The sequence below is a fragment of the Plasmodium reichenowi genome, chromosome 14, assembly GCF_001601855.1.
Source record: "Plasmodium reichenowi strain SY57 chromosome 14, whole genome shotgun sequence".
In the NCBI taxonomy this organism is placed as follows: Eukaryota; Apicomplexa; class Aconoidasida; order Haemosporida; family Plasmodiidae; genus Plasmodium; species Plasmodium reichenowi.
This window is the reverse complement of record NC_033659.1, coordinates 1,754,452-1,780,649: the sequence shown is the minus strand read 5'-3', so window position 1 is coordinate 1,780,649 and position 26,198 is coordinate 1,754,452. Positions and strand designations below refer to the sequence as shown.

The 26,198-nt window shown below is 19.4% G+C and overlaps 2 protein-coding genes across 2 annotated transcripts; one reads left to right on the top strand and one right to left on the bottom strand.

The window, feature by feature from the left end:
* Window positions 1-1,186: 1,186 nt before the first annotated feature.
* On the bottom strand, window positions 1,187-2,177 carry PRSY57_1443500 (calmodulin-like protein; the record flags this gene model as incomplete). The annotated part of the gene is made up of 3 exons (XM_012910032.1): window positions 1,187-1,220; window positions 1,317-1,663; window positions 1,935-2,177. 3 exons carry the CDS (start codon window positions 2,175-2,177, stop codon window positions 1,187-1,189), a joined length of 624 nt encoding a protein of 207 aa, XP_012765486.1.
* An 848-nt stretch (window positions 2,178-3,025) lies between these two features.
* PRSY57_1443400 (hypothetical protein) lies at window positions 3,026-26,198 on the top strand (the record flags this gene model as incomplete). The annotated part of the gene is made up of 14 exons (XM_012910031.2): window positions 3,026-3,285; window positions 3,382-3,472; window positions 3,596-3,625; window positions 3,808-3,867; window positions 3,951-4,178; window positions 4,313-4,381; window positions 4,474-4,662; window positions 4,765-6,543; window positions 6,764-9,026; window positions 9,154-24,710; window positions 24,838-25,605; window positions 25,720-25,842; window positions 25,919-26,018; window positions 26,137-26,198. 14 exons carry the CDS (start codon window positions 3,026-3,028, stop codon window positions 26,196-26,198), a joined length of 21,579 nt encoding a protein of 7,192 aa, XP_012765485.2.

Here is a 26,198-nt window from a genome sequence, read left to right as displayed (position 1 = left end):
AATATTTAATTTTTTCGATTCAAAATGATTTTCAAAATTTTTCCTTTTTTCACAAAGAGAAAAAAAGTAAAGAAAAGAAAATAGAAATAAAAAATATATTATATATATATAATATAATAATAATATTTATAATAGTGTACACAATTATAAACTGAATATATAATATTACATTTATATATATATATATATATATATATATATATTTATGAGATGGAAAAAAAAAAAAAAAAAAAAAAATTGAAAGCAAAAGAAAAACAAAAATGATATATAAAAAATAAAATATATTTTTTTTTTTTAGGATCATAAAAAAATATATATTTTTATTTTTATTATATATTAAAATTCATTTATGAAATATGGAATATATAAATATTATATGCATTTATGTATATATATATATATATTATGAACCATTGTAATTCAAAATATAATTTTTTTTTTATTTTTCATTTTTATCATTCTTTTAATAATTTTATTATAGTTACAAAAATATATAAATTTATTAAAAGAAAGAGAAATATTAAAAAGTATAAATAAAATAATATATAGAAGAGGAAAATCTCTATATATGTATATATAATTATATATATATATATATATATATATATATGTATATTTTGAAAATATTATTATTTTTATCAATTCATTTTAAAAACAGATATTTAAAGTAATATACAAATTTATATAAGACCATAAAAAAATATATATATGTTATAGTCAATTATAATATGTTATTTAAAAAAAAAAAAAAAAAAGTAAAATTTTATAAATTAAGAATAAAAGTATTTAAAGAGCATATTTAATAATATATGGAAATAAAGTTGCATTATAAAAAATAAGTTATTTAATTCTTTTTTATTATTATTGTATTTCTTTCTCATCCATATGTAATTCCATTATTAATAAATAATCATAAGCAAATATTATTATATGTATATATAATTAAAATATTATAGAAGACATTTAAAAAACATTTATGAATTTGAATTTTTTCTTTTTCTTTTTTTTTATTATATATGGGCATATATAAGAATTTTTGTTCAAAATATTTCTTTTTAAATTGGTTAATAAGCTTCTTGTATTATAAAAAAATTTATGAGAATTAATAATTCTTTTATATTGATTTTTTTTCTTTTTATATAATATGTAATTTATGCAACGTATGTTTGATCAAATTTTTAAATATTCATGATTTTCCTCCCTTTTTAGGATTTTCACTTCTAAAGAATGAAAAATATATATATATATATATATATATATATATATAGGTATATTATTTATTATAATTTCTTTTCGTTTAATATTTTATATTGTACCTATATTTACGTATTCTCTTTTTTTCATTTTCTAAATATTCCTTTAAGAATATTTGTTTTTCTACTCCCGATTCGTCTTCATATTTATCTCCAAAAATTTCCTGAACTTCTTGGTCCATTTTTTCCCTACCAAAACGTACATACAATATTTGCAAAGTTTTTTCTACTGTTATATATCCATTCATTTCATAATCAAACATAAAAAATTGAATAATATTGTAGAGGTCACTAGGTACTTGCTTTTTCTTATCATTCACACATCTCAAATATAAAAAGTATATTTCATCATAATCTAAACAATTATCCATATTATCATCAAATTCCCATATCATTCTTTCTACTTCACTCTAAAAAAATAAAAATAAAAAAAATAATAATAATAATAATTAAATACAAGAAATATATAAATACGCATAACATTAAATGATGAAAAAATGACAAAATGGAAAAGAATAATTAAAATATTTTTAAAAAATATTACTGATTCCAAAATAAATTATAATATATACATACATTCATAATAACTATATATATATATATATATATATATATATATTTCCCATTAAAATACATACTATTTAGGTAAAATATTATTAAGATTAACATAAAAATAATAACCTTTGAAATTTTGTAATTATATCTATGTAGAATATCATGAAGGTTACAAACAGATATTTTCCCAGTATTATCTTTATCCATCATACTAAAAACTCGCTGTAAGTTTTTCTTCTCTGTGTTGGAAATTTTCTTTAAATTCTTGATGTCTAATGGAGCTATATATCCATTTCCACAAATATAAAAATTAGGATTCTTTTCATTATTTAATTTTTCAATTATTGGTATATAAGGTTTCTCATTCATTTTGTTATTTTCTTATGTATATTATTTTATATTATTCTTTTCTAGGAATCCTTTTCAAGGTAATTGGACATATATATTTAACACAAAATAAATATAAATAAATATAAATATAAATATAAATATATATATATATATATATATATATATATATATATATATATAAATATATTTATATATATGTATATGTGTACAGCAAAAGAAGGATAGAGAAAAAAAAAAAAAAGGAAATTTATAGTTTAGTGTGCAAAAATATTAGAAATACCTTCAAATAGAAAAAAAAAAAAATTAATTATATTAAAATATGTTAATATAAAACTATAATTATATACAAAACAGAGATATTTTATTTATGTAGAAGAAATATATATATATATATAACATATACAAATCAAATATTTACTAAAATTATATAATATTAGAAAAAGTTCATATCATATCACATTGCATATGAATAAATATATCGAAAAATGCAATATTTTTTTTTTTTTTTTTTTTTCTTCTTTCTTTTCTTTTTATTATTCATCCTTCCAATTTTTATTTTCACATATTTATTCTTTCTAGAATATTGTACATATATTGTTATTATAGTAATATAGAATTATAATTTGTGTGTATTTATTATAATTTACACATTTTTCCAATTTCCCCCTTTTTTTTTTTTTTTTTTTTCTATAAAATATGAATTGTATTTAAAGTGTAATAAGATGTGTTCAGAAAAAATGAAATGAATAAATTCTTTTTTCCTTATTCTTTTTTTTTTTTTCTTTTTATTCATAATATATACATATATTTATATATATATATATATATATATATATATATATATTTATTTATTTACATATTTAAAAATGGAGGATAATAATAATAATGAAACTCATTTGGAAAATGTAAAAAATGGGGAACCGTTTTATATTTTGAATCCTTCAGAGTTTATTCGAAATAAAGAAAAAGTTCTAAAAGAATTTATTACAAAAAAATATGATGATATTATAAAACAAAATAAATTAAGTGCTGATATTAGATGCACTTATTTTCAATGCAATCCAAAAATAGTAATATTTACTACCTATACTCCCTTTCAAAAATATGAAAGTGTTGTTTCTTTAAAGTAATGTTATTTCTAATATGAAATATATGTTAATGTATCATGTATATAAGACATTTTTTTTTATCTCTTTGGGTGTATTCTTTCTTATATCTATAGAAATGTGGACACGGCTGCTAGACGCCTCAACATTCAAATACATGAAGATAATACTTTTAAAGTTATTTATATATCAGATATAAAAAAGAAGGTACATCCTTTTTCTTCATATATATATAAATATATATATATAATTTAATAGAAAAAATGTCATTACCTCTTTTTATAACCTACAAAAATATATTATACGATCTATTTTATAAAAATTTTGTAGATTGCACCTGGGATGTTATTTAACTTTAAAGTTGGAGAAATAAAAAAATACATTAAATAAAAATATATAAATATATATATATATATATATATATATATTGAAGACGAAAATTTTATATTTATGAAAGACTTTATATAATAACGTATCATGTTAAAAATATTAATCTAAAAGAATATTTTCTATAATTCAAAATATGTTCTTTATATTTATAGATAGAATTTTACCCTAAATCACATGCAAACTATGAATATGATCTTGAAGTTCACTCAGAGGTATACATACACATATATATATATATATTATATGTTATGCTTGTTTTTATATGAATAATATTCGCACTTCATCTTGTTAATAGGGAAAATATTTTCTATTACCAATTCGATGTATGAACGATCAAATAATTTTGAATATACAAGACGAAGTAATTATAGATGATACACCTATATACATGAAGAGTGAGAAAAATATATCAATTAAAAATATAGGTCAATATGAAAATAAATTTGAAGTTATAATAAATCCCCCCTTTTATTTGAGTGTTTCTTCGTCTATTCATACTCTCAAAATAGGGGAAATGGAACATGTAAAATTGATTATTAAAAAGAAAATTTATATGATAACATTATATTAAACACCATATTGTGTCAAAATTGAAATAATAATTATAATATATATATGTATATGTATGTATGTTTTTTTTTTTTTTTTTTTTTTTAGTTTAAGATCATGTTTGTACCAGTTCATAATAAGTGTTATGAAGATTATATGATAATTAATTATGAAAATGTAATTATTACAATGAGATATATGATATATATATATATATATATATATATATCTATTATATATATATTATAAATATGGTTATAATTTATTAGGGATTAAGCACTTATACAAAAATAAAAAGTAAAGGTATTATAGCCGATGTTTTTATAAAAGATAAAGAAATTATAGCTCATGATATATACATAAACAAATCTAAAGAAATCAATGTCTTCCTTAAAAACTTATCATTCTTCTTATTGTCGTACAAGGTCATAAAATACCAAGTCTATGAATATAAATATGTGAGTAGAAAAAATCAGTGTATAAACAGTACAATAAGTAAATTTCATACAATCCTTATTATATATATATATATATATGTATATATGTTTATTCTTTTAAAGGATAATGATTCTGGAGATATAAAAAATACAAACTTTAATGTAAACCATAAAGTAATACAAAAAAGATTTATTAATAAACAAGAATTATCTGATGAAAATATTGTTAAAAATGAATTAAACGGAAATGAAGATTTGTATGATTATGAAACTGACGAATATTATGTTAATGAAAATAATGATGATAACGATTTGAGTGATAATCAATATAGTCAAAGTGATTTTTATGAGGAAAAGTTTCCAGAAGATATGGTATATATAAATGATGAAAAAATAAAAAATGAGATATTTACATCTAGTTTAAACAATTCAAATAAATTCCTTCATTCCAATTCTAATTACGTAAGTAGAAGAAAGGAGGATGATTTACAAATTAAAAAAAATAAAATTATAAAAATTTACCCGAAATATCAAAAGTTATATAATGATACGGATACACCTATTTCTATATTAATAAATCCGCAGTTTGCATCATTTTTTAAAATTGAATTATTTTTATTTATAAAAGGATATTCAAAAGAAGAAAAGGTTGTTATATATTTGAAAAGTATAACACCTGAAATATATATATCAAACAGCATACATGATTTAGATACAATTCTTATAAATACTTGTAAAACCTTACATTTTGAGCTTAGCAATAATCATCCAGTTGATGCCTCTATTACCATAGAAAATTCAGATGATTACTATAAGGAATATAAAATAGAAACTAATAAATTTATTATACCTGCAAATTCTAAGTATTTCCTTATTATTGTATATTTACCTATAAGACATGGTCCTTTTGAAAAGACATTTATAATTCATCAAAAATATACAAATGTTAAAAAAAATATAAAAGTTTTAGGTACTTGTATACTTCCAGATCTTAAATTTGATATAGATGAAATAAATTTTAATCAAGTATCACATAGTTTTTTATATGAAAAAAGTTTTCATATTATTAATAATTCTCACTTAACTTTAAATTATTCATTTAAATATTCTAATGAATTAAATGAAGAAATTCAAATGATAAAACCATTTGGTGAATTACAAAAGTATGAAAAAGAACATGTTGTTATAAAATTTTGTCCTAAATATATAAAAACATATTTTTATAATATAGAATTTTTTATAGATGAAATTAAAACATATAAAATTAAGTTACCATTCCATGCTATTTGTTGTAAACCTTTAGTTTTGTGTGAACCTCTTTTTTTAAACCTTGAACATATTATTATAGATCAAATATATACAGAAAAAATAAAAATAATTAATGAATCACAAGAAACTGATATAAAATATGAATTCATAATAGAAGAAAAAATAAAAGATATTTGTTCTTTCCAAGTTTGTGAGAATAAAGGAATAATACAAAGAAATTCTTTTAAATCTATTGGTATATCTTTAAAATGTAATAGTATAGGAAATATATTAATTGTTATAAAAATTAAAATTCCTGGTTTGGATGATTTCTTATTTTTTAATATAAAAGCTTTTTGTACTTGTCCATATATAAAAATAATTCCAAACATTATCGATTTTGAAAAATGCAACTGTTTAGATGTTAAACAAAAGCTTATTGAAATAAAAAATGAAAGTCCTATTAGTACATTTATTACTTTGTCTAATGAGAATTCGGTGTTTACTTATTCTGATAATAATTTCTACGTACAGCCAAATAAGTCTATTTTTATAAACCTATATGCACAATGCTTAGAAACAATAGCATATAATGATATATTAATTGTGACTGTTCATCGAAAGGATGACATACATATACCAATAAGGGCTCAGGTGAATTAAAAAAATAAAAATTATAATAATCATAATAATGAAATAATAAACAAATATAAATATAAATATAAATATATATATATATGTAAATATATATATATAAAAATATATATAAATATATATATATATATATATATATATATATGGTCATATTGTTGTAGTTGATTCCTTTCGTATATATCCCTAATTTGTATGTTTTAAATTTTCATATATTTTGTAGGGTATCGGATCACCAATATTTATCCATGAGGAAGTCATTAACTTTGACACAGTTAACACGAGCAAAAAATATTTCCACGAACTAATCATTTTTAATAAAGGTATAAACGAAAGAAATATATATTTTGTATTTGAATCAGAAAAAAATCGAAAGAGAAAAAGTGAACAAGTACAAGTATTTAACATCACACCAAAAAATTTGTCAATTAAAGGAGGAAGTAATATTGTGTGTATTTTAAATTGTTTTAATATAAAGGAAGAAAAATGTGAAGATATACTTTACATATATGATGATATTTCAAAAAGCAAAAAAAAGGCATTACATAATTATAAAAAAATAAATATCTTAGCTACATTTGTTCATCCGGAGGTTGACTTAAGTGAAGTGGAAAAATTTGTTTATAATTTTAATGATTATCATGATATAGATGAAATAGGAAGAATTGAAAAAAGATATAAAAAGGATATTAATAAAAAGAAAAAATATATGAACGACAAAATAAATGATAATATAAACGACATAATAGATGAACATATGAACGACAAAATAAATGAACATATGAACGACAAAATAAATGAACATATGAACGACAAAATAAATGATAATATAAACAACATAATAGATGAACATATGAACGACAAAATAAATGAACATATGAACGACAAAATAAATAATGATATATATAATTTGAATAACAAAAATTCTCAACAAAAAAAAATGATTCTTATAAAAGACAAAAAACAATTAATGCAAGAGGTTGAAATTCGAAATTTGAAAAATGCTAATATTAAATTTGCTTTGTCTATTAAAGATCCATTTTTCGTACAATCTGATATAATAGAATTGAAAGGTAAGGAGAAAAAGAAAGTAGCGATATATTTTGACATAAATTATATGAATAATAAATTAAATACTACATATCAAGAAAATTTGATAATAAATTATTTTGAAAATAGTAGAAGACAAAAGTATGAATTAGTAGGACAAACTATATACCCTAATATTATTATGAACAAAAGTTGTATAGATTTTCAATATATTTTACAAAACTTATATACTCAAGAATTTGTCGAAATAACGAATGTATGTGATTATAAAATATATTTTAAATGGTTTTTTGAAGATAATATTTTGTATAAAGATTTTAATGAAGTTTTTGATATAAACCCTAATAGAGGTTATTTATTACCACATGAAAAAAAAATAATAAAAATAACATATAATAGTATTAATGAAAATTATTATAATATTACTATATTGTGTCAAATAAAAAATGGACCTATGTATCCACTGAAAATAATTGCTGGTTATTCAGAAATAAAATATAGTATAAATAAAAAAAAACTTGAATATAATATACATTATAAATCAATAGGAGAAGATATTATAACATTACAAAATATTGGGAAAATAAAATTATTTATTGAAATTATTTATAATATAAAATTTCCATCTTTATTATATACAAATATCAATAATTTCTTTATTGAACCAAACAATAGTAGAGACATCATTTTTTATTTTATTCCAGGAATTCCTATAAATATAATAGACAATATATTAATTAAAATTTGTAATTTTGAAGAAATAAAAATAAAATTGAAATCATCCAATTCATGTAATATTTTATATTTAAACATAAACCAATTCCATAATCATCAATCAATTATAAAAGATGAAATTTATTTATTACAAGATGTTGATAATATGCAGGATATGGATACAACGTTTCATTCTAAGATGAAAAATAATTCTATAAATAAAAAGAATAACTTTAAAAACATAAATAATTTATTAAAAAATAATTTACATTTATATGATAATGTTCAAAATGATTATTATGAAAAGGAAAGGATCGGTCTAATTAAAAAACTGAAAAACATGTATTCAGATATTTTTTCATCACTAAGAAAGTATATCCAAGATATATTACATATATATTACAGTACAATTAGAAATAATAAAAATAGTGATGCTGATAATGATGATGATAAGGACAAAATGGAAGATATAAATCTTATGAATAAAAAAGACAATACAAAAAATGAAAAAATGTTTATGAGAAGTAGTATTATACATACTAATGAAAAGGATTCGAAGAATAATATGAAATGTAAATATGACTTGATACCTATTTTAAAAAATTACATTTTAAAAAACAATACAAATTGTGCTATATTTCTTGATTTGCTAAAAGCTTTAATTTTGAACCACAAGGATGATAATTATATTCTGCAACTATTCACAAAGCTTAAAAAATTAGGTAAAATAAAAATAAAACATATATATATTCATATATTTTTATTTATTTTTCATTCATGTATGACTTTCAATTCATACTATTTATATATAATATTCCTTTATTATCTTTTTTATTCCCCATTTCGTAGTCCATTTTGAAAAACTATTTTGCCATGGATATACCACAAATGAATTCATTTTAAAATACCTTAAGAGAATAATTTTAGAAAGAAATATGGAACTAAGAAATATTTACCTAAATGTAGGAAATATAATAATTAATGAAAAAAAAGAATATTCAATTATTATAAAAAATGTAAGTAATAAGATGATTACATTAAATTATATTTTGAAAAATTCAGAAACAAATGATATCAAATTAGTCCATGAGCATAAAGAGATTGATTGTAATAATTCAATTATTTTTAGAATTATTATACAAAAAAGCAGTGGGATAGAATATATATATATGGAAAAAGTATATATATATTTAAATGATAATAATTATTATAGTATCAATTTGAAATATCATTTTATAATACCTGATATATTTCCATATTATAGACAACTACGTTTTGAAGGGGTAGAATTAAAAACTTGTTGTTGTAAAGTAAATAGGTTAATAAATACGAAAAATGTAAATGTGAAATTTAAAATAAAAAATATCACTTTTTATAATAAAAAGTTAGAATATTATCATTTAAAAAAGAAAAAACAATTTTTTATATATCCAAATAAAGGAATTATTAAAAAAAATTCTTTCTTAGATATGAAAATATTTTTCGAACCTTCTAATATTTATACAGATGCAAAAATTCAAATAGAAATATTTATATATAATTCCAATTTTGTCAAAAATATAATTATATATTTAAGTAGTATAAAACATAATATGAATATAGATCCATGTGATATAATAATCAAACCACTATTATACAATAGTGGACATTCTTATCAAATGATTAAAATAAATAATCTTAATAACTATTCTAAATATTTATTTATATACAAATTAGATATTTATTATAAATATTTTCAAAGTTTTATATATGATTTATTAAATATACATAAACATATATATATAGAAAAAAATCATGAAAACGATTTTTTCTATACCAATTTACTGTATTATTTAATGGATATATATATAAACAAAATGGAATACATAGATAATGAGTATTATCACAATCAACAATTTTATAAAAAAGATATATATGATGTGAACTTGTGTCAAACAAATCAAGATATGATTTTATGTAAAGATAAATGTAACGAAAATAATGTAATACATAATAGGGACATAAAATATGGAAATCATAAAGAAAGTAAAACAAAAAAGAAAATTTCAAATAATATAGATGAAAAACAAAATAAAAAATTAAAAAGACAAAATGATTATCTTAACAAACCAAATAATATTAAAAATATACAGAAGGATAATATAAATGAAGGAACATTTCAACAACAGTGTGAACAAAAAAAAGAAAATATTATTAGTAAAAATAACATCAAAGATAGAAATGCATTAAAAAAAAAAATTCACATTTTAGAGGACATTATTAAAAAGAACCAAACGAAATATAATTATTTTCATGAATATCTAAATATAATAAAAATCAAGAAAAAAAAATTTAAGGACAATTATATAATTGTTTCTCCAAAATATCTTGACCATAAAAAAATTGCGAGCTATTTGTCAGAATATAAAAAAAATAATCCAGAATTTAAGGAAAAAAATGGCACTCACATGAATTTTAATAATATAGAGACTGATAGTAATCATAATATGAATAGTGGTGATATACATAATAACCATTTTAATAATTACAGTGAAGAATATAAAAATATACCATGTAACAATAAACCATATTCTCATCAAAATGTTAATTTTAATAATAACCTTTTAACAATTGATAAAATTTTTCATTGGTGTGTTGAATTAAATGAAAAGGAAAATTATCCATTGAAAATAAAAAGCAATTTTATTCATTATCTAATTCATGAAATTGATCTGAAAAATAATAAAAAAAATTCCTCAAAAAAAAATTTAGGTATGTCAAATATAAACGAATATTTGGAAAATAGTAACAAAACAAATAATGAGAATAAAACTACTTTTGGAAGCCACCAATTTTATTATATTAGTGATATATTAAATATGAATGATAAAAGAAAAGAAAAAGAATATCTAGAATTAAATACAAATGTTACTATAAATAATATATCTACAAATGTTCCTACACATATATACAATGAAAAAGACACATGTAATATAAAAGATACAAGTGATGATATGAAAAATATAAACAATATAAATGAAACATCTTGTGTGTCCATAAATAAGAATAATAATTTTATGGAAAAGAAAAAAAAGTTTATAAATATATATAAAAATAAAATTAAAAAAAAATTTCATATAAAAAATGTTAAATCAAAAATAGATAATAAACATATAACTTATATTAATAAAAAAGAAAACAAATATGAAAATGATACAATAAAAAAAAAAAAAAAAAAGCATTATGAAGTTGATTCTTTTTTATCAGATGAGAAAACATTTTTTTACAAATATAATTTAAAATACAAATTTGAATATCTAAAACATTTTTTCCATTTTGCTCTATTAAATGATGATGAATTCATGAATAATGTCAAAAGCTTTTTAAACGAAACAATTTTATCGGAAAAGAAAAAGAATAAAAATGATAATGGTATCAAGAAAAAAAATAATATGGTACATTTATTACAAATTATTCTGAAAAGATTGTTATTATCTCCTAACTATATAAATGGTGTTGTTTTTTTTTTTAAAAAAAACGAATATATAAATTCAGAAATGTTTTTTAATATATTTCTAAATATACTTATTGATCAAAATATTTTTATCATACATCTGAATCCAATCGAAAATTATGAGGAGTATATTAATATTAATCTAACTGGAGACCATGTTTTAAAGGAAACATCTGAAATGAAGACGAAAAGGGTAAAGGATGATGCATATAAAGATGAAAAAGAAATGAAGAAAAAAAGCGAATCATTTGAGGTACAAAGAATTAAACTCTTTTATGAAAAATTAGTCAAACAGTTTCAGGAAAAAATAAAAAGTAAATTAAATGAAAAAGAAAAGATTGAAAAAATCATAGAATCAATAAATCTAAATAAAGGTCTTCTTATTGTTGAAAAGGATAAAGGTAGTAGAGATGGTGAAGATAAAAGTGTGCATGATAAGGAAAATGAATCTTTATCTAATTTAGAGACAGATTGTCATAATGTAAATGAATACAAAGAAGAAAAAAAAAAAATTTCAGAGATATCCAAAGAAATTAATACAGAAGAATGCAAAAACATGTTGGATAATAATAATAATAATAATAATAATAGTAGCAATAATAATAGTAATAATAATAATTGTACAAATGTTGCAGATACCATATGTTATGAAGAAAATGATGAGCATGTTTCAATGAATAATATGGATATACAAAATAATAGTATTCATAAATATAGTCCTGTAGAACAATTATATTACCAAATTGTCATAAAAAAAAAAGATATAAACATTCATTTGAACAATAAATATATAAATGAATTATGCTTAGAGTGTTCAATGAGAAAGGATAAAATTGATAGTCAAATTATTAAATATAATAAAAAAATTAATAAAATAAATGATTTAATAAAAACAAACAATTATATTGATCATGTATCATTTTATAAGGAAATCAAAGAGACATTACAAAAGTTATGGAATGAATATACAAAGAGGGATAATGTAAATATCTCCATTTTTCATGAGCAATCAAAGAATATGAATCATATGCCAAACATGAACAATAAAGAAAATGAAAATGAAAATGAAAATGATACTTTATTCATTGATGAAACTCATCATAATATGTTTGATACAAAAACAATAAAAACGGATCAGAACAAATATTATTTTATAAAACAAATAAATCTCCAACTTAGTGAGAATTATGTTGATAAGCTAAAAGATGAAATAATTGAAAACAAAGATATATATGGTGATATAAATAATATGAACAACATATTATATAGTAACCATAATAATCACATTATTGATAGAATAAATGTATCAAATAATATGCTCAAACAATTAAATCAAACAAAATCACAAAATGATCATACAACATATTTAAAAGAAGAAAATGTTCATATTTTTAATGAAAATGTTTCTAATGATCCAAAAAGGAATTTAAATATTTCCAATGATAAAAATAATATGATAGTTAAAAATGTGAATGTTAATGTGAATAAAAAAAAAGAGGAATTACAAGAATATGTAGATAATGAAAATATAAATACATTAACTGTAATTTATACAAATGATGAGTTAATGAAATATATGCAAAAAAATTCTGTTCAAATAAACTTTTGTTATTTTTTTATAAACAATGATATAGATTTTGGAAAAAAAAATATAGCAAATAAAATACTTAAGTGTTCACAGGAAAAATATAAAGATATTAAAACGTCTGCATACTTTTTTGATATACCACCACAAAGGAAATTTGATTCATTTGATATGAAACATTTTGTGAAAGAGAAAAATAATTTAGAGGAATATGAAGACAATTTCTATTTTTACAGTGAGGAAGACGAAGAATATGAATGTGAAAAAATAGAAGAAGAAAAAAGTAGGGACGTTTGGGGGATACATAAAAATGGTGATATAAATAATGACATGCAGATAAATGAAGAGAAAGCAGACAAGTTCTATAAAGATAAAAAAAAGGAGAAGAAAAAGGAAAAGGAAAAGGAGAAGGAGAAGGAGAAGAAAAAGGAAAAGGAGAAGGAGAAGGAGAAGGAGAAGAAAAAGGAAAAGGAGAAGGAGAAGAAAAAGGAAAAGGAGAAGGAGAAAGAGAAAGAAAAGGAGAAGGAGAAAGAGAAAGAAAAGAAGAAGGAAAGGAACAAGGAAAAAGAGAAAAATAAAAAAAATGAGAAGAAAAATAGGAAGGAGGAAAACTATACAGAAAATAAATACGAAGAAGAAAAAGATAAGAGAAAGATGGAAAAGGATAATATAAAAAAGGACAAGCATAAAAAAAATGACAATCATAAAAAAAGTGACGATCATAAAAAAAGTGACGATCATAAAAAAAGTGACAATCATAAAAAAAGTGACAATCATAAAAAAAGTGACAATCATAAAAAAAATGATAAAGATATTGTAAAAGAATATAACGAAAAGGAGCAAAAAGAGGAAAACAATTATATGAACGAAAATATTGATGAGAAAAAAAGAAAAAGAAAAAAAAAGGATAAAATGAAATATGATAAAAGGGAAGAAACAGAAGGAATAGACCTAGAAGAAACTATAAAAACATATAATGAAAAGGAAGGCAAAAAGAATAACAAAATTAATGAAAAAATTAATTACAAAACAGTTGATAAATATAGAGGAGATAAAGGAAATGAATATCTTAAAAGTGATAAACAAACAGAAAATCAGAAAGCAAAAATAAATTTAAAAGAAGAAAAAATGCCAGATAAATCAAAAGGGAATTATAAGAAAAATTTATATAATTCATATGATAAAAATACGAATACTCATATAAACAAATATTCTACGGAAAATATTAAAGAATATTCTAATATAGATGAAAAAAATATATGTAGAAATGAAAAAGAACATTTAGATGAATATAATCATGAATTTCTCGAAAAAAGAAAATATGATATAAAATGTGAGTATGATTATATGTTTTATAATAATGCTAATATTAATAACAATAATAAAATGTATGACCCCAATAATAATAATGATAATGATAATGATAATAATAATGATAATAATAATAATAATAATAATGATAATAATAATTATAAAGATAATCATATTAATATTAATAAAAAATGTTATAATAGTCAGGAAAATATAATTGAATTTCAACAAATTGATACTTCTTATGATCTTAAGGATAATATAAGATATAAAAATATTACACATTTAATGTTAGAAAAGAATAGCATTGAAGAAATATATTTAAAAATTAATACATGTAAAATAATAAATATAAAGAAAAAAATATGTTTAATAGATATTTTAGGGAATACATTTTTTATAAATATCCATATTATTATTGACAAACCTAGAATATATACAAATCCTTATTTCTTATTTAATAATAATGTTTCTATATTTCCTAAAAATAATTCTTTCGTTTTATCAAATAAATCATATCATTTTGATAGAGTTTTAATTGGGAAAAACATACACTTATTTAAAGATATAATTCAAACAGAATTAAAAGAAGAATTTGAAGAAAATATTATAAAGTTCATAAGACATTTTGAAGGTATATATACACCTAAACTAAAAATATTATCCAAATTAAAGACAAAAAATGTTGTACCAAATATAGATACTATTGAAAAGGGTAATAAAAGTCGAGTCAATAATATTGATATCATAAGAAATAAGGATATCTTAAAAAATTTATATAAACATATTCAAATAATAAATTTCTTTAATTATTCTCATTTTGATTGTTTTGTTGAACTTTCATTTGAATCCAAATTAAATCAAGATAATAAAGATATCCTTTCATTAAATGAAATGAATGATTCCGAACTTTTTCTATCATATAATGATTTTTATGTATATCCTAGTAAATTCGTTCTGTTATCTAAAAAATGTAAAAAAATAATTCTTTTATTTTTACCAAAAAATGTGGAGTCATATGAAGAAAGGCTATTCTTATATAATTATTCTATAAAAGATGAACCAAATGAAAGTATGGATTATGTAAATAATAAGGAAATATATTATATAAAGGGAAAAAAGGAATTAAATAAAAACATTGATAAAAGTCCTAATAATAATATACTTTCAAATGATAATATATTTTGTAATAATATTAATAATATTTTGTCTAATAAAATAATTAACAATTATATATATGATATGTTTTCGTTTGTTATAAAAGGAGAAGGTATACAATGTTATTTAAAAATAGAACCAGAATATATAAATTTTCATAAAGTCTTATTAAATTCGGTTCAGAAAAAAAATATCGAAATTAAGAATAGAAGTTATTGTGATATTATATGGTATATTGACTCTAAGAGTATAAAAGATAGCTCCTTTTATATAAATCCTACAAGAGGTACATTAAATAAAAATGAAAGAAAAAAAATAATAACAATTGGTTTAAATACTAATACTGTTAAAATAATAAAAAAGGAAATTAAAATATATTATTCAGAAGCGAAAGTAAATAAAAATGATAAAGTGAATGTTAATAATTTATGTACTGCTATATGTAATATAGAAGCAGATATATGTATATCTTTTATACAAGTAAATTTCGAAATCATAGATGAGAAAATATTATATGATTATAATCATACACATATTCAGGATGATATAAAAATGAAAGAAAATAATTTTTTAAAAGAATATGTAACTATATTGAAAAATAGAAAAAAAGATAAATGGTATCCTTCAAACGAATTACTATTAAATAATGTTATTGAAAATGTTATACAAATGAAATATGTACCGGTGAATGAATCTAAAATCTGCTTATTTAAAATAAAAAATACAGGAAAAGTGGGAATACGTTATTTTGTGGAAATAAACGATGAAACATTCTTACAATATATAACTATAAACGATATATATAATATTATAAATATGAATGAAGAAAAAGAAATCAAGTTAAAAATTAAATCATATAAAAAAATAAAATTTCAAAATATAGATTTATTTATACATATTTGTGATAGTATAGAAAATAATTATATTCAATCATATAAATATATTCTAAGTGTATCTTTTGATTATAATTATCTCAAGATTGTTCCTCATGTAATTAACTATGATTCGGTTGAAATAAAAAAGGAAGAAACCAAAAATTTTAAAATAATTAATGATGGGTATTTCGATTTTAAATATGATATTAAATTGTTAAAGGGTAAAATAAAGAATAACAAATATCAAAATGAAAATTTTGTATATCATAATAAAGAAAATAATAAAAATTCAAATAAAATAATAAAAAATGATAATGAAGCAAATAAAAATCCTTTTAAAATTAATCCTATGAGCGGATTGATAAAATCAAAAGAAGAACAAGTTATAACGGTCGTATTTTATTCTGAAGAAGAAAATTATTATAAATATATATACATAGTACAGGTTGAAAATTTAATAAATAGTATTGGACACAACAACATAAACACTAATATAACAAATAATGCTACATATAATAAAGAATATAAAAAACATATGAAAGATACAATTAATGATACAGATAAATACAATGAAATTATTAAACTGTTTGCCTGTTCAGTTAGACCAAAAATATCATGTGATATAAAAAATTTATTTGAAGAAATGTTTATACTAAATAATTTGAATAATTACAATCACTTTGTTCATTATCTTTTAACAAAGAATAGCTATTATAATGTGGAGGAAAATACATTATATTATAAATATGCTTACGTCAATGAATATATAAATGAAAGAATAAAAATTTCTAACGTTACAGATGTTAATAGTAATATAAAAATCGAAATGAAAGAAATCGATTTTTCTTCTTTAACTAATAAGAGTAAGAAAAACAAAGAAGTAGAAAAAAATAAAAAAAACGAAACGAATATTTCACCAAATTCGACTATAAAATATAATTTAAAAATTCAAAATTATAATGAAGAGAAATACAATTGGAACTGTAGTTATATAAAAAATGACAACCTTTCTAATAATATAAATGAACAATTTAGTAATAAAAATAATATAAAAATGTGTGCGTCTGATCATATTATCATATATCCATATCAACATAAATTTGTAGATATTTGTTTTCATTCAACTCAAATAGCTTGTAAAAAATTTCTTTTCAATATTTTTATGATGAAACCAGAACATGTATTATGCTATTCATTTTATATAAATATTGAATTCTTTTTACCATCTGCGCAGTTAATTATACCATCATACTTATTAAAACTAACTAATAATGTACATGACAAAGTTATAGATATAGGAAATATACATATTAACAGTGTTCTATCTTTTAAAATACAATTAATGAATTCATTCAAATATCCTGTTATGGTAAAAGTTATTTTTCATAAAAAAGAAGATAATCATCAGAATATCAAAAATGAGTTGATTCATAATTTACCATATATAAATCAAAAGGAAGAAAATAATATTATACTAGATAAAAAAGAAAATGTATCAATTCAACATAACAATTCATATAACCGTCAAAAAGAAGATGAAAATATATTTAAACAACAAAATAAAAAATTATTACAATCAGAAATTAAGAAAAAAAATATATTAACATCTGATGTATATCAAAATATATATCCAAATGAAAAAAACATAACTAATGAATCTTTTAATAATAATATAGGCTATCCAAGAGTAGAAGAAAAGAAAGATCTATATAATAATATTACAAATAATGATACTATTTTATTCAATATAGATAATATGAAAATAAAAAAAAAAAATAACATTACATATTTCAATTATGAAAATGTTAAAGATATAATATATAACCACAGATGTTGGGACCGTAAAAATAATATCTATTCTATTGGTTATTTATGTTTCATAGGTAATATAAATAATTTGTTAAGAGAAAATGAAGTAGCATATTTTAAAATTAAACTTAACAAAAATAAATTAAAATATATAAAATCTAATGAAAGTCAAAATGAAACAAATCCTGAGCGAATATATGTGCCAGTAAAAAATCCAGATATAAGTAATTTTGATAATTTAAATAAAAAGGAAAATAAATATAAAAATGATATAGACATTACAAATGTAAATGGAAAAAATAAAACCAATAATATAAATAAAAGCACAGAGGATTATAAAAATAATAATGAGAATGAAAAAAAAAATTTGGATGATAATTCTTCTAATAATTATATTAACCAAATAGAAAAGACCAATGATTTATCAAATGATGAAAAATATAAGAAAAAAAAAAAGAAAGATAAAAATGTTCAAAATGTTCAAAATGTTCAAAATGTTCAAAATGTTCAAAATGTTCAAAATGTTCAAAATGTTCAAAATGTTCAAAATGATCAAAATAATAATAATATATATAATAAAAATGAGAAAAAAACTTTAGGTAATGTACAAATTAAAGTTTTAAATAATAATTATGAATGTTATAATTTAAAATTCATAGGAAATATTATTGAACGTAAAAACTATTGGAATTTAAAACATTTAAAACATCATATTAAAAATATATATAATAATAACTTTTATATATTTAAAAATCATATAAATTTTGATATTGTCCCTTTAAACTTTAAACATACTTATAAATTATTATATATAAATGAAAATAACCATACCTTATTTTTTCATATTGAGATAGATAAAAAAATTAAAAATATTATAGATATAAAACCTATTAATGGTTCTATACCATCAAGTAGCTCTTTATACTTCTATTTCACTATCGATGTAAAGGAGTTAGTTAATTTTATGGACCGTCCAATTTTATGTAAATTTTCTCAACATGAAATATCTATAAATAAAAAAAATATTAAACTAAATGATGATAATTTAAAATATGATGAAGATGATTTATATATAAGTTTAAGATCTGAAGAAATAAAAGTTTCATATAAACAAAAAAAAATTCATTTTAAAAATATTCCTTTATTTAATTATTCTAAATATGAGTTTACTTTGGAAAATACATCAAATGTAAAATTATTTGCAGAATTATGTATTACTCCTAATAATTACATGGATGATATATTATCTACTTATTCATTTGAACCATTTAAAGAAAAAAATATGCTTACAATAATAACAAATAAAGCTACAAATGCCTTTACATATAATACACAACATGTAGACAATAATTCATTTTCATCGTCTTATCGAAATGATCATGAAAAAAAAAATATTTTAATGGATAATTTAATTAAAACTAATATAGTAGAAGATAATTGTGTTAAGGAAAAAAGAGAATCATCCATTGATGAATTTTATTTAACCAAATATGATTTGAACATATCTGATTTAAATAATATGAATAAAAATGATATAGGAAATATTTATAATGACACACTACATAAGGAACAATCAACAAAGAAAAATACTGAAATGGATAATAATACAATTAAAAAATATATAACAGTCAATGCAAAAAGTAATAAATATATATATATTTATTGTTTTCATAATATATATAAACAAAAATTAGAATCTATCTTACATATAAAAATTAAATATTATGAAGATATTAAAATACCCATAAAAATGACCTTTGATAATTATGATAAAGAAGAAAAAAATATAAATGATTTCTTCTTATTGTCAAAATTTAAATATTCAAAACAAGTGATTGATAAAAAGGAAAATAATAAAATAGATAATTTAAATAAAAACAAACACCATATTTTAGTAATTAGTAGAGGTATATTAAGCAAAAATTATTATAAAATATATATGATAAATATGTCAAATAAACGTATAGAATATTGTTTTGAAAAATACAGAGAAAATGAGAATTCCAGTATGATTAAATACCCTAATATAACAAATAATGATACGAATAAGTTTATAAAAAATAATAGTACAAATAATTCTATCGAATGTGTAAATAATAAAGGTAATATTAGTGAAAATAATTTATATTTTGCTAAATTTCTTTTTCAAACCTTTAATTCAATACCATATAGACAAAATTACAATTTATTTATAAACAATGAAAAAGAAGAAAATGTTATATTGGATTTAAGGGTGATAGAACCAATCATATTTTTTAATACATCTTTTATACATTCAAATAATTTAATAGTTGGAAAAAGCTATTGTTTTATGTTTTATTTAATAAATTTTGATTTTATCGACATTCATTTTGAATTTGATAAAAACTCATATAATTCATTTAATAGCAAAAAGGAAACCATCAAAATTATTCCATCTGAAGGGCTTGTAAAATCGTGTTATAGAAAAAATAAGTATATAAATAATTATATAAATAAGTTAAATAAACATGAGGAAGTTGTCAACGATTTTGATAATAAAAATATGAAGACAAATAATTTAAGATCTCTTTTATGGTTATCTTCACAGGATGAAGGAGATTCTATATCTCATCATTCATATAATGATAATATGACATTTGATGATAATAATAAAATGAAATTTATTGAAAAAATGAAGGGAAAGAAGGTTAACATAAAACAAAAGGGGGCAGAAAAATATTCATTTGCTCATATACATGATAAAAGTAATTCCAGAAATAATAGTTCAAATTCATCATTTTGTACTTTATCAAATATGTCTTATAGTGAATCGTCACATAGTAATAAAATTAGAAATAATAAAAAAAAAGTATCAAAACAAGGTTATGATGATAATACAGATATATATTTTCGTACAAATCATATGTTAAATTATAGAAACGATAATACAAGAAAAGAGAATAATTATTATTATGACGATGATAATAATTCTTATTCATCTGAAACGAATGAATCATATATAGATAATATATCATCTGATGAATATGAATATGAATATGATAACAATATTATGAATAAATTCTTTCTTCTAAATTATTATTTAAAAAATATATGGAAGACAAATAATACCATGCTTAAAAAAGAAATTCAACATATTATAGGAAAAGGTGGAATTAAAAAAATAAAATTATTTTTCAAACCTCATATGGAACAATTTTATAATTTTAGTCTTTTGTGTAAAATCGATTCAAAGGAAGAACCATTAAAAATAAATTTTAAAATGCAAGTTAATAAACTTAATATAAAATGTTATATAGAAAATTATGATAAAGAACACATCACACTCAATTTAGATGATTCTTTATCTATTAAAAAGAAAAAAAATAAATATGATATGATACATATATATGAAGTAATAAATTTTAAAGAAACTATTATAGGTAAAAAAAAAATGGCTAAATTTGTATTAGAAAATCTATGTTACTTTGATTTATCTTATAAATATTATTTACAAAAAGAGGATGATGAAATTTCTATAACATGTAGTAATAATATTATAAAGAAAAATTCATTTTTCTATATAAATATAGAATATACCTCATTAATACACCATATATATGAAAATCATCTAACTCTTAATATAAATGATTATTATTTAATAAACCTAAAAATTACAGCTATGTCAACAAATGTATTAATACATTTCTCTTTTTATAATTATGATTTTGGAAATCTTATCTTATTTCCAAATGTTGATAAAAATGAAAATACAAGGGTAATATGTATGGACGGAAATTCTCGGGACAGTTTTTCTTCATCTGATACATCTCTCTCTTCATTAATATGTACATATAAAATAAATGAACTCAACGAGAAAAAAATGAAAAAGAAAAAAGAAATGGACTTGGAAATAGAAGAAAAGCGTGTTCAAAAGGCTAGAGAAAAAGAAAGTGAGCAGAAATGTGATAAAGAAGAAAAGAAAAAGAAAAGGAAAAAAAAGGAAACGAAAAATAAAGTCAAGAAAAAAAATGAAAAAAATGAAAAAAATGAAAAATATAAAAGTGAAAACATTTGTGGTCAACAGGAAAATATGAATAAGGATAATTTAGATGTTAAGAATATTAACAAGGATAACTATGATAATAATAATAATAATAATAATAATAATAATAATAACAATGATAATCATGATAATAATCATAATATAGATAATAAAGTCCTGGAAAAAAACAAGCAATATAACAAAAAACAAAATAAAGAAATAAATGACAAGGCCGGTAATATAAATAATTTACTAAATATTCAACATGACGAAAAAAAAAAAAATAATATTAAAACAAATGTAAACAAAGATGAAAATGCTGTCACAAAACAAATTAATAGAACAAATTATAATGATACCAATAATATACATACGAACAGTTTTGATATAAACAATATAAATTATAATATTAACACAGTAGAAACAAAACTATTCATACATAATAATAATGACGAAGATTGTGATATAGAATATGAAATAAATGAATCCTGTTTAAAAATTAACAACGATGGTAAAAAATTACATATAAAAGGAAAAAGTAAAACATTTCTTCTTATTTCATTTACTCCCAATGAAGAAAAAGAATATAATTTTAAAATTCCATTTAAAATAAATAATGATTCAAAAAAAATTGTTTATATTTATTTGAAAGGTTCAGCTAGCCATTTTAAGTTACCATTTTCATGTAATAATTTGAACGAAATAAATTTTAAAGACATTCATGTAGATAAGGAAGTAATAAATAAATTAGTTCTTCATAATAAAAATATGGAAGATGTTTCTTTCAATATATTAAATTATAAAAATTTATGTAAATACTATCTATCATTTATCAATTTTGATAATAATACAAGTCACATTTTAAAAAAGAAAGAAAAAAAAACATATGAAATAAAATTTGCTCCAAAAAAATATATAAAATTACAAATCCCTTTATATTTAAATATTTATTATAAGGGTAAATGTATCGCTTTTTATTTAACACATATTAACATAAATAGTATATCTTATAAAGTTAAAATAAAGGAGAATTTATTAACATTCAATAAAATAGACAAATTACATGAAGAAAATATTATTAATGATAATAATAGTATTTGTGAAATTAATCATATAAGAGAACAATATTTCAAACATTTAAGTAATAAGAATGGTGTGAGGGGGAAAAAAATACAATTACATAATACAGGAGACATGAATGCTCAATTTCAAATAATTTATCCTCAAAAATATGAAAAATATTTATTTTTATATCCAAAAAAAGGAATTATATTCTCATTTAATTTAGTAAATATATATATTTATATAGATACTGATTATATTAATAAAGATATATATATAAATGATGTTTATATACAATTATATCCTAAATTTAATAAAATAAATAGTAAATTAGCACTTAAATTATTTGTTGTTGTTCCCAGTAATTTAATCAAATATACTAAAAGTAGTTATAAAAATTTTGCAAAATTTAATAGCGAAAATAATGATCATGGAAAATATAATAATTATGATGATGGTGATGATAATAATAAAAAAGAACAAATTGTAAAAGGAGAACAACAATTGACTAAAAAAAATAAAAATATCGAACAAAAAGATAATGTTTCGAATGAAGAAAAAAATATCAAATTATATGTCTTAAAAAATGAAACTATAATTACATTTATTACAGATATCAGAAAAGAAATATGTAAAATTATTGAAATATATAATGAAACATCATCAAATTTTAAAATAAAATACAAATTTTTATATAATGAACAAAACTTTTTCTCTATAGAAAAATGTGAAGAGATAATAAAACCAAATGATTATGGATCTTTTCAGATTGTTTATAATCCACTTTTTATTGAAAAAAATAAAAAAAATAGCAAAAATTATCATAACAACTTATGTGAAAAATATGTTAAATATTGTTCTAATATTCATCATATATCTAAATTGATAATATACTATCCAAATGAAACTGCTAAAAATTATACATTATTAGGTTATTCCAATAATGTAGTATATGAAAAAAATGCTATTTATAATTTTAATTCAAAGCATTTGAATAATACATCTATAAGAATAAAAAATTGGTTAAATGAAAATCAAAATTTGACTATCTCCTACCACACTTGTGATAAGGAGGGCAATCCTTCGAATATTGATTATTTTTATTTTTACGTAAGCGAAAAATATAAAAGAAATATATATATAAATAAATATATAAATATATATATAAACATATCTTTATTATATTTTATTATTCTTACACACATTCTTCCTGTTACACGTTTCATGTTCTTATCAGATTCTCAATCAAATCGATTTATGTAATAAAGAAGAAAAAAATATTGCATTTAAAGTTTTATCCTTAAAAGATGGAGTGTTTTATGTCATGCTAATACTTTCCAATAAAAAATACGAAGATGTATATAAAATATTACTACAGTTTGAAATTTCCAGAAGTGAAATTTTATCAATAAAAAATATACACAGATCAAAGAAAGACATAATTAATGAACATATAGTTATTTATAATCCTCTTGATGAAAATGTAGAAATGGAACCTTTGTTTGATTATAATTATATATTTGTTCAAAAGCCAATAATACTGGAGAAAAGAAAAAATAATATTATAAATATATATTTTTGTATAGTCAAGGAAGAAGAAGAGAAACATGTTATAATTTCCTTTACCAACAAAATTTTAGGATCTTATAGTTTTAAATTTATTTTAAATATTAATATGTATGATTTTGAAGAAAACTTTTATTTTAATACAGATTTAGGATCAGTACAAATGAATGAAGTTTCTTTTAAGAATGTCTGTAACGAAAAAATAAATTATGATGTTATGATAGAAGATTTTGATGAAAACAATAAGAATTCTAAGCAAATATTTCAATGTATTGACAAAATAAGTGTTAAACCTATAGACACGAGTTATTTTTTAAAAAACGGAATGTTAAATAATGTAACTGATAAAATTAATCTAACTATTAAATATAATCCTTCAGATATTAAAATAAATAAGGCTATCATAAAATTGATATCTAAAGAGGGAATCGTGTATAAGGTATGAATAGAAAGTTATATGATAATTATTATATAAACATATAAATATAAATATATATATGTGTATGTGTATATATATATATATATATATATATATATATTGTAATATTAATAGGGTTTAATAATGGGAAAAAGTGTATCACCGAAACCGAAAGGGCCCATATTTTGTTCATCACAAAAAACGACATTTTTAACATTTACAAATCCATTTCTTCATATAAAAGAATTTTTTATTAAGGTAAAATTTGTTTAATATTTAGTAAGACATCAATATAATACAAAGAAATTTATATTATTTCTTTTTTCATTTTTAGACGGATGACTATTTCTCTGTTTCAATTGAAAATATAAAAATTGAAGGACGAGAAACTGTTCAAATACCTATAAAATGCCAAACAACCAATGCAACATCAGGTAAACAATAAGAAAAAAAAAAACTACATACATGTATAAATATATAAATGAATAAATAAATAAATATATATATATATATATATATATATATATATATATGTTTCTTATTTTTTAATAGGAAAACTTTTTATTAAATCCGAAGATGATATTGTATGGATGTATTATTTGACAGGACAATAA